Raw genomic sequence first — 15211 nt, 5'->3', positions numbered from 1 at the left:
TAATAAAGTCGATAATTAATACACTTGAGGAAAGATAATGGCCCCCAATTCATTAGACCGCAGATATAGGGGTGGCTATTGTGCTGTATCGCGTTGATATAATGTGAATATTATCTAATATACAAGGAGAACGTGGCGACAGTCGCATTATTTATACTTCCTATCTGTTTTGACACACCTTGTCTTGGTACCGTGCGCAAGAAAGTCGAAAATATTAGGTCGACATTATTAAACAGGGTTTTTGAAATTTATTTTGAAATCAGCCTACTGTATGATTTCTTAAAAGAAACAGATGAATCTTGCATATACTTGTAGTTAGTTTGAAGATAATATGAATGAATAACTCTTCAATGATGATTTGCGTATCATAAAAATACAAAGAGATCTTAAATTGATTTCTAATAGACAACAGCAGAACCTTACCATTGCATTAGATACAATGAAGACAATGATGTCATTGTTACCAACATTAATAACCTGAGTACAAATGTTTTATGTATTGAAGAAAAAAAACAAATAATAATGATTACGTTGTTACGTAGTGATTAATAGTATTAAACCGTATGTCCCTGCTGACCCTACAGTTCGCAGGCAGAACTAGGGCTGGCAACGAGCTGTTTTTTCGCCGTCACCGTCTAATGGGCGCACTTGTCACGTCCGCTTTATTTACGGCGCGCGATAACAATCGCGGTTTGGGACGCGCAAGCCACGCATCTCTTTAGGGTTGATAGGTTGTATTCTTTTTTACTTTGGTTGGTAAAAACATTGCGAAATAGATGTGAAAAGTTGAAACTCTTTAAGTCTGAAGGCTATTTGCTCTTCATGTTTTGACTACTATTCAATTATAGTTAATGATTAATAGTCAAAAATCTTCGCAATAAATATTTTCTTAAGTTCCGTGTTTGTTACTTTTGCATACAAATACTACTGAAATAATTTGTTTTTTGTTTTCACATAAATATGAAATAAATCAAAATAACATATAGATTCAATTTACTCGCGAGTAAAGCTACGGGTGAAAGTCAGTATTTAAATTAATGAATTTTTTTTTCATCTGGTTAGTATATAAGTTTAGAAAGTTACCAAAATTTACGAAGGAAAAAAAAAAGGATTTTACGGAGTTAAATGTATAAAATAAAATTAACTCAGATTATTAATTAAAACAGTGTCAGTAAAAAGGCACGAATATATTTTCTTTTGGTAAATAAAAAATCGTACATATTTCAACAGTTTGACCAAATTGCCATCCCTGACAGTACGCACACAGAACGTGCCTTGTAAAAAACTCGTTATATGCGAAAATGCGATCCCTTGCCGATATCTAGTACCGCTTGAGGTTTAAAAATATCAATTTTATTTCTCGAAACATTTGGACAAATAAACTATTTATGTTCTTATGAAGTCACAAAACTGAAGTATCTCTATCTCTGAAAGCGGTAGTAGATTGATTTATTAATTATGTAGGTATAAGTTATCTATATTGACGGCATTAGATGTTTCCTTGTACTTATCCTATAACGAAAATAAATTTAATTTCTATCAATTTGAGATCGATTGAAGTCTTATGTGTAGTGGATGGTTTCTATTAAATGTGTTTAGATTTCAAAGCTGATGTGTCAGAGCAGTGCACTCTTGAATCCATTTGTCTCTTAAGAGCATTTGCTGTCTTTTCCAATTCTTGTTAAATATTATTTATCACTTCCGTCACACCACTTTATCAAAATTTTCTTTATCAGTATCATTTACAGAACACGACATGCGTATCGACAGCTCTTACATATTCATGAAGTCCCGGTAAATAATGTTAAAATATTCAAAACTTACCCCAGAAAATACATATCTATCTGTTTAAGGTTTTATGAGTTTTATTTTTGAGAAATTCAAGGGGGGTGAATATCATTTTAATGTAATCTATCGGGACTCAATAAATTTAAATGTACTTTTTCATGTACAAAACGACTGTTAAAATCCGAGGCTATCCACACAACTTACGTACTTGTAATATATACATACTTATTTTTTTAATCTTCCATACCGGACGAAATTTCCCGTTAATTCCCGTCCCTGCAGAAATTTATCTCTTAACTCTACGCCATACGTTTTCATGAGGGAAAAAAATACTTAACAAATAGCATTTGATCTGATTTGCAGTGCTATTTTTACGCAAATACCAGATATAGGATATATTTTACAACCATTACCTTTAAATTTTCATTTGTTCAAAACCTGGCACTAACAACACTGCACTTTGGTCCCGTCTTCATCATCTAATGCTTCCCAATTTCGATTATGACAGGATATAAATCAGGGAGGCACACGTGTGGCATCTCCCACGGCACTTCCAGCCAGTGTAGCCAACCCCACAATTTTACCTTTAATTTTTCTCTACCTCAGTTTTTTCGATGCCGTTTTCAGTTTTGACATTGAAATCTTAAATTTTTTTTCATCACTCTTTAATTAAGAAAAAAAAATAATATTCGACGAGAAATCGAATTGAAACTGACCAAAATCGTCTCGAACAAACGTTGGCTCAGTTATTAAAAGAGATTAGTCACATTCATCTGGTGTAGCTTTTACCATGATCCAATATCGGTTAGATTTCCTTGCAAAAGTTGCGAAGTTCCAGCTAGATTCGCTTCGTGTAGAAAACTTACTTGTAAGGCGTTTGATGATGTATTCATTGATACTTACCATCAGGTGAAACAGAAGACAAATGCCATAGTCAATATTGAATTAAAAGAAAGATTTCCTATGAGACTTATACAATTTTTTCAAAGCTGTTCAACAGTTTTATAATGTGGTTGGCAACACGACACTCCAGCATCCTCAGATCATAAAGTGCACGGCATTTCGTGACTGGATGCCATTAAAGGGAGATCGTGTGTTTGAAGGGGGCGCTTATCTAATTGTTTCACACCTAAACTATGTTTTGCAATCGTATAATAAATGTTGTCGACATATGCTTTTGAATTCGAGCTATGATTAGGTAAGTACTTGTCTAATACTGGGCTGATAATTGTACTCCTGCCTAACAGTTCCGGATTCATAAAGTTCTCATGTGTCTGGCTGCTTATGGATTTCTTAGAGTAGACTGAAGAATAAAAGCATGTACTTATCTTACTTAGTACCTTACATTTCCAAATTGGAGTGTGGTAATTTTTACACAGCAGTAACTACATTTGTCTCTAGGGAAGCTCAAATTCAATACGATTTTTTTTAATGGATTATAATAATTATAAAAAAAATCCTAGAAAGATAGTATAATTCAATTATACTATCTTTCTAGGCTTATAAACTTGGGATTCTTTTTTTGGACGACGGGCTTGCAACCTGTCACTTTATATGAATCTCAATTCTGTCAGTAAGCCAAACAGCTGATCGTGGTCTATCAGTATTTTCAAGTCTGTTGGCTCAGTCTACTCCGCAAGGGTTATAGACGTGATAATTACTGCTAATGAATGACATATGACATTCACGGAATTTATTCAATTGTTAATTTTTTTTCATTTTGAAGTTTATTAAGAATTTTTTTCTAATATAAAAATATTCAAGTATTAATCCACGTAATATTCCCTTTTCCATTAACCTCCACCTCCGCTAGCACATATAAGGGGATGCATCCTATAAAATCCCATCACCCGAGGGCATCATCCCTCTGACAAATTGGTGTACAATGAGACAAGACGGACCCCGACCGCCATTGACTGACTAGAAATTTTAGAGACAGAATAATAATTAAATTTATAAGTTCATTATAAATTTAATTACTAGGTATTTATTTTATTAAAATTTTATTACATTAAACAGTACGTGTCATACTTATGTCATTCTCTACTTAACAGTGATGGTAGGTGCACGGTGTGATATATTTAAACATAGTCGACTAGCATAGCATATAATCATGTCTATGCATATACACCCTTGCGTGATAGACAGGGCCAACAGTCATCAAAAGACTGAAAGGCCACGTTCAGCTGTTTGGCTTAATGATAGAATTGAGATTCGAAAAGCGAACGTCAGATTGCGCATATTCGTACCGGCGGAGGAAACGTGCAAACAGCCAAACAACCATTATGAGTGATCTAGCAGTGAGTTGGTCTGTGGCGCTCACCCTACAGCGCCGGCCCCTCGCACACTCCACAATGCTTTGTGCCACTGTAATTGTGTTTTAGTTTGTTTGGAAAACTTGTGATTTATTGCAAATGAGGTAATGCAACTGGACTTGTGATTGAAACACGGTATTAATTCGTGAATTCGTAATGGAACTTAACCATATTATAAAGCATGGATCACAAAAGTTTTAAAAAAATAAACTTTTATCATAATTAGGTACATTCCTTTATTAGTCAATCGATGTAGTATTCTTTCAATGGTGTTCTTCTCTTCTTGAAATTTTTAAAACTCTTTTTGCATTTATCCGTTACGGGGCAGCCAGAGCCACAAATCACAAGGACATATTGAGCTTCACTGCATGAACGATACAGTTTGGTTTAAAAATATACAAGTTTATTTTGCATTGATTATTTTAGACAAATAAAACCCATTTGAATCTTCCTGTCTATATTTCAGATAATCTGATGCGTAAAAAATAAATGATGTATAATTGCAAAACTTACTACATAGAAATCTAACAAGTGCAATGCTGAAGTAATTTGGCCAAAAAAAATCCCTAATTGATACAGGGGCAGCTATTGTATTGACTAAATATTGTTAACAAAAGCACGTCATTACATTACACCCCATTGTTCCCATAATGACCCAATCAATACGAGACACTCGCCCCTGGGGTTGCTTGTAGGTACGCTAATTACACGCGATACTGAGATACAAGTGAGGTACTATTGGTTTACTTATAATGTGATATCGAATAAAGTAAGTAACATAAATAATGAAATATAAATTTTATGGGTGGCCCTGATACTAAAATGTTATTGGTGTTACCTAAAAATTATAAAAAAAATTACACTTACTTACTATTATATTAAAAAGGGGTAGTGTTTATAAGTAGTGAAAATGGAATATGGGGAAGAACATGGGTTATGAAAAAACACAAAATGTTTACAGTACCGTAATTAAAAAATTGTCATTCTTAAATAATTGACACAGACGTCCTTGCCAGGCTTGCAAACGTGAGAACAGAGTTAATGTCAAGTCTAATTAAATAAAAAAATAACTTTGGTACTTTTTTTACATAGTGACCAAACCTCTTTTTTGGATTAAGATTAAAAGTAAACTATAAAACCGACATCTAACAACATAATTTAGGGCCGGCAATGCGAGTCGCTAAGACAACACATCGGCTGATTTACACACAATTATTGTACTAATAAATTAAACTGCTAACGATATATGCGACGCTAGTACTCGTTTTACGACCACGTGACATCTTTACTGTTTTATATCTCTTTTTATTCGACGACATATAAAATTTTATTAGAATTAACATTATGGTCTTTGTCTGTTAAATACAAACATACATATGATCACGTCTATATCCCGTACAGGTTTGACAGACCCAACAGTCTTGAAAATAATGCAAGGCCACATTCAGCTGTTGGCTTAAGATGAATGTAGATGATAATGAGATTAGTGACAAGTTGCTAGCCCATCCATGAAGCATCCCAAGTTTATTAGCCATTTCCTTATTGGCCTTTTACGTCATGCAAGGGAAAGATATTGAGTGGTTGTAATATTTGAGCCCAAGGTTCGCTTCCGGAAATTCCTCTCTACTCATTATCCAGTTTAATTATGGTTCGCATTTCAACTCTTAAAGACCCCTCATGTTCGGTATTTTGGGTCTTCTTAACCCTGAGATGACAATAATAACACTTTGCAAACAAGATCGTTCGCGACGTTCAATTTGTAGAAAGATCAATATATTGCTACTTATCAATTAGTTCATAAATTAATTTTAATCTAAGACCTCTCTTTCCTCACTTCCAGGTGCTCAAGTACTGCGAACACCTCCACGGCAAGTGGTACTTCAGCGAGATCCGCGCGATCTTCTCCAGGCGGTACCTGCTGCAGAATGTGGCCGTCGAAATGTTCTTGGCCAGCAGGAGTAAGTGCCCTCACTCTGTCTAGTCTTCTCATTTGATTTGGAGTCAGTTCTCAATGCTTTTCTTCAGCCAAATGATTCATGCAGCATCATGCTTCGTTTGTTTATTTACTTGAAGTTTGTTCCACGTAAAATAATGTATCACTGGTGGACTTGAATGCCATATGATGGTATTCTCTGTAAACTGATAGACTACTATAAAATACCAGACTACAAGAATTCTAACCTATTTTTTTTTTTTTGTTACTGAAAGATAAACAGTTTTTCCAAACAACCTATTTTTTTTTTTTGGTAGATTAAAAATTTAAATAAAAGCTAAACATGGTTATTTGGACAAACTAATTTCTCTCACTAGTCGATTGTTCTTTGTTATAAACGAACTCCGTTCTTCAGAGAAGACCCACTCGGGACAAACATATAGTTTTTAACTAGAAAGCACCCGTGGTTCCGCCCGCGTATGACAAAATATCCCCCTAGACCACATAAGGAACCTACAAGCAAAATTTCTAGTTTCTAGACCCAAAGGTTTGTCAGTCACTCAATGACGTAAGTTTTGTATATATAGATAAATAGCCTCCAGAAGTTTTACTAAAAAAACAATTGTTTTATAATTCCAGCGTCCATATTCTTCGCGTTCCCCGACCAGGCGACGGTAAAGAAGGTGATCAAGGCGTTGCCCAGGGTGGGAGTGGGCATCAAGTATGGCATCCCGCAGACCAGGTTAGTGCTCTATTGTCATATCACTAGAAATTATAATCCTTAAAATTTAGGATGCTTACAACAATTCTTTTAGCGCTAAAGATCACAGGTTGAAGGTTGCGTGGTCAAATTCTTTTTTAAATAATACGATTAATTCTGTACTTACCAATAATAGTTATACCAACTTCATTTTATACCTATGCTGAGGTTAATTCTTTGTTTTTTACATTATAATTTTTAATTAATTTTCAACCAACTTAAATAGCTGATAATGGTAGTAGAGTATGAAGTTACCAATTTTTTTCAAAAAGTACTTGAAAATCATGATATAGAATAACAAATTAATTAACTACACATATGTGATAAGTGTCGCCATCTATAGTTTCTTATGTGTACTTAATAACTGCACTTTATTTATTTCCCAACTGTATATCGAAGTGCTTTTGTTATCGATAAGACTGTTAAACAGTACGTGATATTAAAATAGATGGCGTTAGTGTCAAAATAATCAAAGTAAGTACAGCTATTTGTTTATTAATAAAACAACTGTTAAATTATATAGATGGGGTTCTATTAAATTACCCAAAATAAAACAAGATATGAAAAACAACACTTTATATTATTCACACACGGTATAATATTAAAAAATATACATTAGTTTTATTTCATCACAGACAGTACACAAATTCAGTCACCCTGTAATAATTTAATTTGTAACTTGCGCATTTACTTCGATAGAAAACACCTTTGCTGTTCAAAATTCAGAAGGAAGTTTATAAATAAATACTTTTATAAAAAAAATCAAAAATCAAGATTATATACTGATTAAATAGTATTTTTTTTATCTATGAATTTTGCATTTCACAACAAAAATAATGCAATAAACTGGTTTAGTAGAAAGTAATAAAAATATATATATATATATTTTGCGACCAGCGCTTCTCACATGTATAATGCACATTTGTACTTTAAATGTAAATTCATCATAAAATCGCTACTTTGTATACAAAATATAACTAAATATAACTACGGAATGTAACATTTTAAAATCTATAAAAATCATCTTAGCATACTTAAATTAAAATCACAAACTGTACAATATACCTATTAAATACTAGAAGGAACATCATTTCTTCTCAATCTCTTTCTCTTGTACCCAGTATGGTGTAAATAACTCTTTGTTTTTCTCCAAAGATACTGCCGCCCCCGCACTATGCCTTCTTTGAACTGGCTTTCCTTCTATACTATATCTTTTCTCTTTAGTATTATAACCAGCCTCAGCATCTGAATCCTTTCTCTCATCAAACTGCTTCATGATTTCAGTCAAAGACTTGCCTTTAGTCTCAGGCAGAAACCAATAGCAATAGGCAGCTCCTAATAACGCACAACCACCGAAAAGATATAAAGTACCATTAGATGACAATAAATTCTCCAATTGAGGGTAAGTTTTAATATTGAAAAAGATAAGAACATAAGCACAACACGAAGTAGCACCAGACATCACCCCTCTTATATCTTGAGGGTACAACTCTCCAGACATTATCCAAGGCAATTGTAAGAAACCCACCATGCTAAATGATACGTGTAGTAATACACATGCTAATTTAACCAAAGGAGGTCCGTTAACACTATCACAAACAGCCGCTCCCAACATAGCCATGCCTAATAACAATCCTGAAGTAGCAGCCAAAGTCTTTCTCCTAAAACTGTTTATTAGACACGCACCAACTGCTCCCATGAAGACTCTAACACCACCAACGATGATAGAAGCTGTGAATTCATTAACACTTGTACCCACAGACTTGAAAAAGTCTACGGCGTAGTACAAAATGACGTAGATACCAGACATTTCTTGGAAGATGAAGAAAACTATCAAAAGGATGAAAGGTTTCAAAACGCTCCTACGTTTGAACAAGCACATTTTTTCTTTGAATGTCATGGTCTCTCCGCTCTTTCTGTCTTTGGTGAATTCCATGAGTTCTTGCTGAGCCGTGCTGTTGTTTTGTCTGAGCCAGAACATGGCGTTGTAAGCGTCCTTCATGTGTCCTTTAGAGGCTAGCCACAAAGGCGATTCTGGGGCGAAATACATTAATGTAGGCGTGAGGAGTGAAACTCCTGCGCAAATGGCTGCGACTTTTCTCCAATGTACGAAGGCTCCTAAGGAATAAACGATGAAAATGCCGGTGGAAACTAGGCCGGGGCCTAAAGCGCTGAGGACGCCTCGTTTCTCTGGTGTTGTGATTTCTGCCACGTAGATGTAGGAGACTGTGGACATTCCTGAAATGGAGAGATAAATAGTAGGTAAGAATTAATTCTTGGAAAGGTTACACTTTGATCAATAACATCATTTAAATTAGCCAAGTGACACTATTGGGAATTGATTCATTATATGACATTATGCTCTGTCATATGAAAATTGCCTCGGTGGTCTAGTTTTTTTCTTCGTAATTAAATAGTTGATTCTCATCCTATTAAAGCCTAAAACTTATTGAAGAAGTTTTCAAATACTGTACTGTACTACTGTCTCATGGTTGTTAGTGAGTAAACCCTACATACTACAATAATATTATCCTTAAACCAATCGTAGGGTCAGGTCAAAAGTACCCGAAACCGCCGAGCTTGTATGAAGAGAGTTATGAATGTGGACGAAGCGAAAGAAGTATGCAGAGATCGTGGCAAGTGGAAAGAGGTAGTCTCTGCCTACCCCTCCGGGAAAGAGGCGTGATTTTATGTATGTATGTATGTATGTTAAACCAATCGTAAATGAACAAAATCTCACCAATTGTGAATCCAGTGATAAACCGGCCGACGCACAAGAACACGTACGTCTCTGAGAACGCTATGACGAGCCAGCCGATCAGGTTCGGCAGCACTATGCTCTGAAGCAGCAGCCGTCTCCCCACAGCGTCCACCATCATCCCGCCCAGCAGAGCCCCCACTGGGTTCGAGATTACACCCAGGCTTGCTGGAAGGACAATTATAAAGGAATTTTTAATCAATTTTTCTTTTAAATTCTTGCTCAGCTCTTTGTTACGTCGACATAATGGATACGAATAATGAAGGTTGCTTAATCATTATAAATACAAGAAGGCAAACTCTAAAATCAATTAATGAAGTCTCTCAAAAATTCGTAATTTTATGGAATACTAATTTTACAGTCTACTGAAACGAATTTATTAACCTTATTCTCGGTCAGATTTAAGCAAGTATAGAATACTTTTCTGTCTCACAAGTTATTAAACCCATCCGTTAGTCACGTTTTACGACATCTTTGGTAAAGATATACATATAGTGGTTCTATTCTAATTATGGTTATAATATTAAAACGTATATGTTTTTATAATTCAGAACACAAAATAGGACAACGCAATATTTCTTTTGTTTGTTAGCAATAATTCGCGTAACACCAAATTAAATGACCCCAATTTTCATATCACAACACCCTTAATACTTAGTACGTGCCTACGAATAAAATCACCTGCTTAAAACCCTCTGCCTATCTAAAGAGCATTGTACAAACAGCTCAACTCTGGCTGAACAAACACCGATATCAATTTATTAGTTTTTTCACTGGTGGTTGCTACTGCGTGTGATTAATGTCTATAATTGTTGCATGATTGTCGCTATGTCATGTGATTGACTGGGATGCTGGATATTTGCTTGAGAAATTGCCTTCTAAAGGTTTGTTTGCTTAGTTTATCTTAAAATCCTAAAGCAAACGTAGTTTATTCTAATAGTATTTCATATTGTAATTTTAATGTAAATTATTTAAATAAAGTTCATTGTTTTAGGGAAATATCTACCTTTTATCATCACACTATATTGTTTATGCTTTAGTAATTCGTTTGCCTCCATGTGCAGGGTGAGAAAAATGATCCTGATTCTAGCCAGGTACCCCATGAGCCCAGGCTTTGTGACTAGATAACGAAATACTAGTCTCCTTATCTTATGCCTACGTGATTATATGATGTATGACAGCTATCTGTATGTCAATATCAAATATAGAAACAAATGTAACATATTAGACAACATCAACGGATAAAAACAATTAGATGTGCTGTAATGCCTGTCTACTATTTCAGTGTCTTCTTATTCTTAACCATATCAAGTCCTACGTTAAATTCCTTTAGTTTATGTTTTTCATTGTCACGCCATATGTTTATCACGAATTATGTCTTTTGTAGACAAACATCCATATCTTTTAAAGTTATTATTAGCATATTCATTGACCTGAAAACGTGATGTTTTGCCGAACGTACGTACTAATCGTACGTCTGGCGCGCCGTCAAACGCAAAAATAAATGTTGTCACCGACATTCACATTTCATTACAATTTATAATTATATTTATAGGTATTTTGTTTCCGGTTTATTACTTCTTTCGGAAAACCATTAGTTTATTTGTCTCACTATGTTGAAAATAAGAAAATAAGAAAGAGTTCTGCTATAGCGAAGAAAAAGAGAATGAGATGGAAGGCGAAATTGAAATGTTTGAAATTGTGGAAGCACTTAAGAGTATGAAAGCGGGTAAGGCTGCCGGGTATGATAGAGTGTCGGTCGAGATGCTTAAAGCAGGAAAAGGCGTCGTAGCTAGACAGTTGTACTGCCTTTTCAATTTGTGTTGGAGAAGCGGCCGAGTACCAAAAGATTGGTGTAAGGCTGTTATTGTGCCACTTTACAAAGGAAAAGGGTCACAACTGGACTGCAAAAATTATCGTGGTATAAGCCTGCTTAGCGTCGTCGGCAAATTGTATGCTAAGGTATTGATTAATAGAGTCAGGAATGAAACTGATTACAAAATATGGGATGCTCAAGCGGGATTTCGAAAGGGAATGGGATGTACTGATCAGGTCTTTTCTTTGCGGTGCATAGCCGAAAAGTTTTTGGCCAAGAGTCAAAAAGTCTATTGCACATTCGTGGATTTGGAAAAGGCCTATGACAGAGTTGAGAGGAATGAATTGTGGTCAGCACTTTCTATGCATGGGGTGAGCAGTCTCTTGATACGAGCACTGAAATCCTTATATGAGGATTCGAGTGCTTGTGTCAGGATAAACGGAGCGCACACTGAGTGGTTTAAGATTGAGAAAGGTGTTAGGCAGGGATGTGTTGCGTCACCGTGGCTGTTCAACCTATTTATGGATAGTTGTTTGACAGATTTGAAAGAGTCTGAAAGTGGATTAAGGATGAATGAATTACTCGTCAAATGTCTGCTCTATGCCGACGATCAGGTTATACTGGCGTCATCAGCGGAGGAGTTACAGGAGATGGTAAACTGTATGCATGAAGCTTTAAAAGAGAAAGGAATGAAAGTGAACGTAAGTAAAACTAAAACACTGGTTTTTGAAATGGAGAAAGAAATGACAGCATGTAATATTTTGATTGGAGGAGAAAAAGTTGAGCAAGTGAAAGAGTTTGTATATCTAGGATCAAAGTTTACATCAGATGGCAAGTGTGATAGTGATATTGAAAGGAGAGTGAACGCGGGGAACATGGTGAATGGAGCTTTGCATGCCTTTATGAGCAGTCAGAAACTATCCAAAAAGGCTCGACTGGCTGTGCACAGGGGCGTGTTGGTCCCGACATTAATGTATGGGAGTGAAAGTTGGGTATGGCAAAAGAAGCACGAAAGCAGAATAAATGCAGTGGAAATGAGAGCGTTAAGGAGTATGTTGGGTGTGAAATTGAGTGACCGGATAAGGAACAGCGTGATAAGGGAATGTTGTGATGTGAAAGAAGATGTAGTTACAGGAATAGAAAAGGGTATGTTGAGATGGTTCGGTCATGTGGAGAGGATGAATGAAAACAGGTTGACTAAGCAGATATACAAGGAGAGTGTGGAGGGAAAGGTCGGGGTGGGAAGACCTAGACGAACATATCTTGATCAAATTAAGGACGTCCTGGTGAAGGGTCAGGTCAAAAGTGCCCGAAACCGCCGAGCTTGCATGAAGAGAGTTATGAATGTGGATGAAGCAAAGGAAGTATGCAGGGATCGTGGCAAGTGGAAAGAGGTAGTCTCTGCCTACCCCTCCGGGAAAGAGGCGTGAGTTTATGTATGTATGTATGCACTATGTTAAGACTTCACCCGAACCGGATTCGCTTGAATTTTCTCCTTTTAGAACTTTCAATGAAGTACTTTTCTTCTTAATAAACATCTTGAGTATTTATTCATCTTTATTTGTTTTTGTGGGACCAAAACCCATCGTTAAATGTACTGGTATCATCTTTGATGAAATTTTACTTCAGGTCTACGGGAATTCTAGATCACGTGGCCAACCACGTTGAACGTTTGTTTATCACTAACAATATTTAATTAGAGAAAATAGGTTCTCGCGAATGGTGTTTTTTTTTCCTTTGTTTTTGTTATCGTAGCGTTAAAGTGACGAATGTTACTGGTACATTTAACCTATTAATTAATTTTTTATGCCTTCTTTCCTGGTCTTATGTATGATTGTTAAGTGGTTTGTCTTTTTTTTATAGAAAATATATTAACATATCAGTCTGGAATACTTTCAGCAAATTCTTATAGTTTTTACGTTCTAATTGCGAATGTTAAAAAATAACCGAGAAGATAAAGTTACTTTATATAAGTTGATGACATTTTTTTACAAATTCTTCGTACACCTTTTGCCATAGCAAAACCTATACTTACTTATTATATTAAAAGAGGCTTACCTATCCATGAGCTCTGTTCGTATGTGATGTTCGGGTATTCGTGTGTGTACTGGGGCAGCAGAACCGCAGAGAAACCTTGGCAGAAGCCCACCGATATGTTGATAGACTGCGCGGCGAGCGCCGCCAATACCTGCAACCAATTTATGATGTCCTGGTAAATTTGTACATACATACATATCGTAACGAGTATATCCCTTGCGGAGTAGACAGAGCTCACAGTCTCGAAAAAGACCAATAGGCCACGTTGAGCTGTTTGGCTTAATAATAGAATTGAGCTACAAATTGTGATAGTTTGTTAGCCCATCGCCTGACATCTATGGGAAAGAGATGGAGTGATCCTATTCTTTTTTCTATTGGTGCCGGGAACCACACGGCACACGTAATTTATACAGTTTGCTTTAGTTTTAGGCCTTATATGAATCGGTTCGATTTAACGTATGTGTCCATAATTCTGTCCAAGTTATTGACTCCCGGCGCTATTGAATAGGACCACTCAGTCTGTTTTCCGTATATGGTATATGCCAAGAATAAGGCGACTAAGGGAATAGGCACAATCATCAAGTGCAGCTTTTATCATGATCCAAAATGAGTAAGATTGGTCCCTCTGCAAAGGTTGCAGAGACTTGGGTTAAGATATAGTAAAAAAGCACCCCTGGCACCTTTCCGAAGAAGTGAGGATTTACCGAAAGAATATCTGTCACCGACCATCATCCTAGCTAATATGATCTAGTAATAGGAAGATAAGCAAATCCAAATAGAACCACTGCTGTCCATTCTCCGTTAAAAAGTAACTACCCTGATCAAATATTGAGTTACATACATATAGGTAAACACGTCTATATCCCTTGCGAGGAAGACAGAGCCTCTTAAAAAGACAGAAAGGCCTCATTCAGTTATAAGGCCCAATGATTGATTGAGATTTAAATAGTGACAGGTTGCTAGCCCATCGACTACAAGTAGAATCCCATGTTTGTTAGCCTTTCCCTTAGTCGCCTTTTACGACATCCAAGGAAAAGATATGGAGTGGTTCTTTCCTAAAATGCCAGAAACAATTAAACTAAACACAAATCAATATTTGATTAACACATTAGTTCTATAACGCGCCAACACGCAGTTAATTAAAAAAGCATGTCGTCATTCAGTTTAAATGGGCATTTAACAGTTACAATCAACTGTTAAACAGTGTTTAACCGGCGGCGTTTACGCTACATGTGCGCAAAGATTGTTAAGTTAGTCGACCACGTGGAGAACTAGGGTTGCCACCCGTACTATATTATATAGTATCGTACTATATTTAAGTTAATTGTACTATATATTATATAAAAACAATATAGGACGAAAAATACTATATTTTTTACGCTAATTCAATTGTCGCTATTTTTTTTAATTGACTGTGAATGGAACGCACCCGCAGCGCTGTATAGGGAATTTTTGAACGAAACTCATTCATGTATTATGCGTATTACTATTTTAAAATTAATAGAACATTGATGGCAAAAGCGAAAAATAATAATAAATACTCATGGAAAAATAAATAATGATTGAAAATAGATGTGTACTATTTTTTTTTCTTGAATTACCCAAAAGAACTATATATTTTTTTTATTAAAAAAAAATACTATTTTTCTTCAAAAAAAGGTGGCAACCCTATGGAGAACTCATGTGGTACCTACGCCATTATAAATAAACAGAACATACTTATCAGCTTTCATAAGGAAATATGTACACTATGAGATGTAAAATATAATTTGTAGCATTGAATTGTATTAGGGTACTTCTACAA

At 35.6% G+C, this 15211-nt stretch overlaps 2 protein-coding genes across 9 annotated transcripts in view; one reads left to right on the top strand and one right to left on the bottom strand.

The window, feature by feature from the left end:
* The window catches only part of LOC106140510 (neurobeachin), a 457176-nt gene that overhangs the window by 387996 nt on the left and 53969 nt on the right, over positions 1–15211 (top strand). For all 5 annotated transcript variants that reach the window (XM_060950437.1, XM_060950434.1, XM_060950436.1 and 2 more), the window contains 2 exons: positions 5944–6061; positions 6676–6778. In XM_060950437.1, coding sequence (XP_060806420.1) covers positions 5944–6061; positions 6676–6778 — 221 coding nt within the window. The remainder of the gene's footprint in view (positions 1–5943; positions 6062–6675; positions 6779–15211) is intronic.
* The window catches only part of LOC106140507 (facilitated trehalose transporter Tret1-2 homolog), a 46519-nt gene continuing 38665 nt past the window's right edge, over positions 7358–15211 (bottom strand). For all 4 annotated transcript variants that reach the window (XM_013342105.2, XM_013342107.2, XM_013342106.2 and 1 more), the window contains exons 3-5: positions 13429–13558; positions 9537–9722; positions 7358–9034 (exon numbers count right to left, since the gene is read on the bottom strand). In XM_013342105.2, coding sequence (XP_013197559.2) covers positions 7884–9034; positions 9537–9722; positions 13429–13558 — 1467 coding nt within the window. In that variant the 3' untranslated portion in view covers positions 7358–7883. The remainder of the gene's footprint in view (positions 9035–9536; positions 9723–13428; positions 13559–15211) is intronic.

This window comes from Amyelois transitella, chromosome 21 (genome assembly GCF_032362555.1).
Source record: "Amyelois transitella isolate CPQ chromosome 21, ilAmyTran1.1, whole genome shotgun sequence".
Lineage (NCBI taxonomy): Eukaryota > Metazoa > Arthropoda > Insecta > Lepidoptera > Pyralidae > Amyelois > Amyelois transitella.
This window is presented reverse-complemented; position numbering and strand designations above follow the sequence as displayed.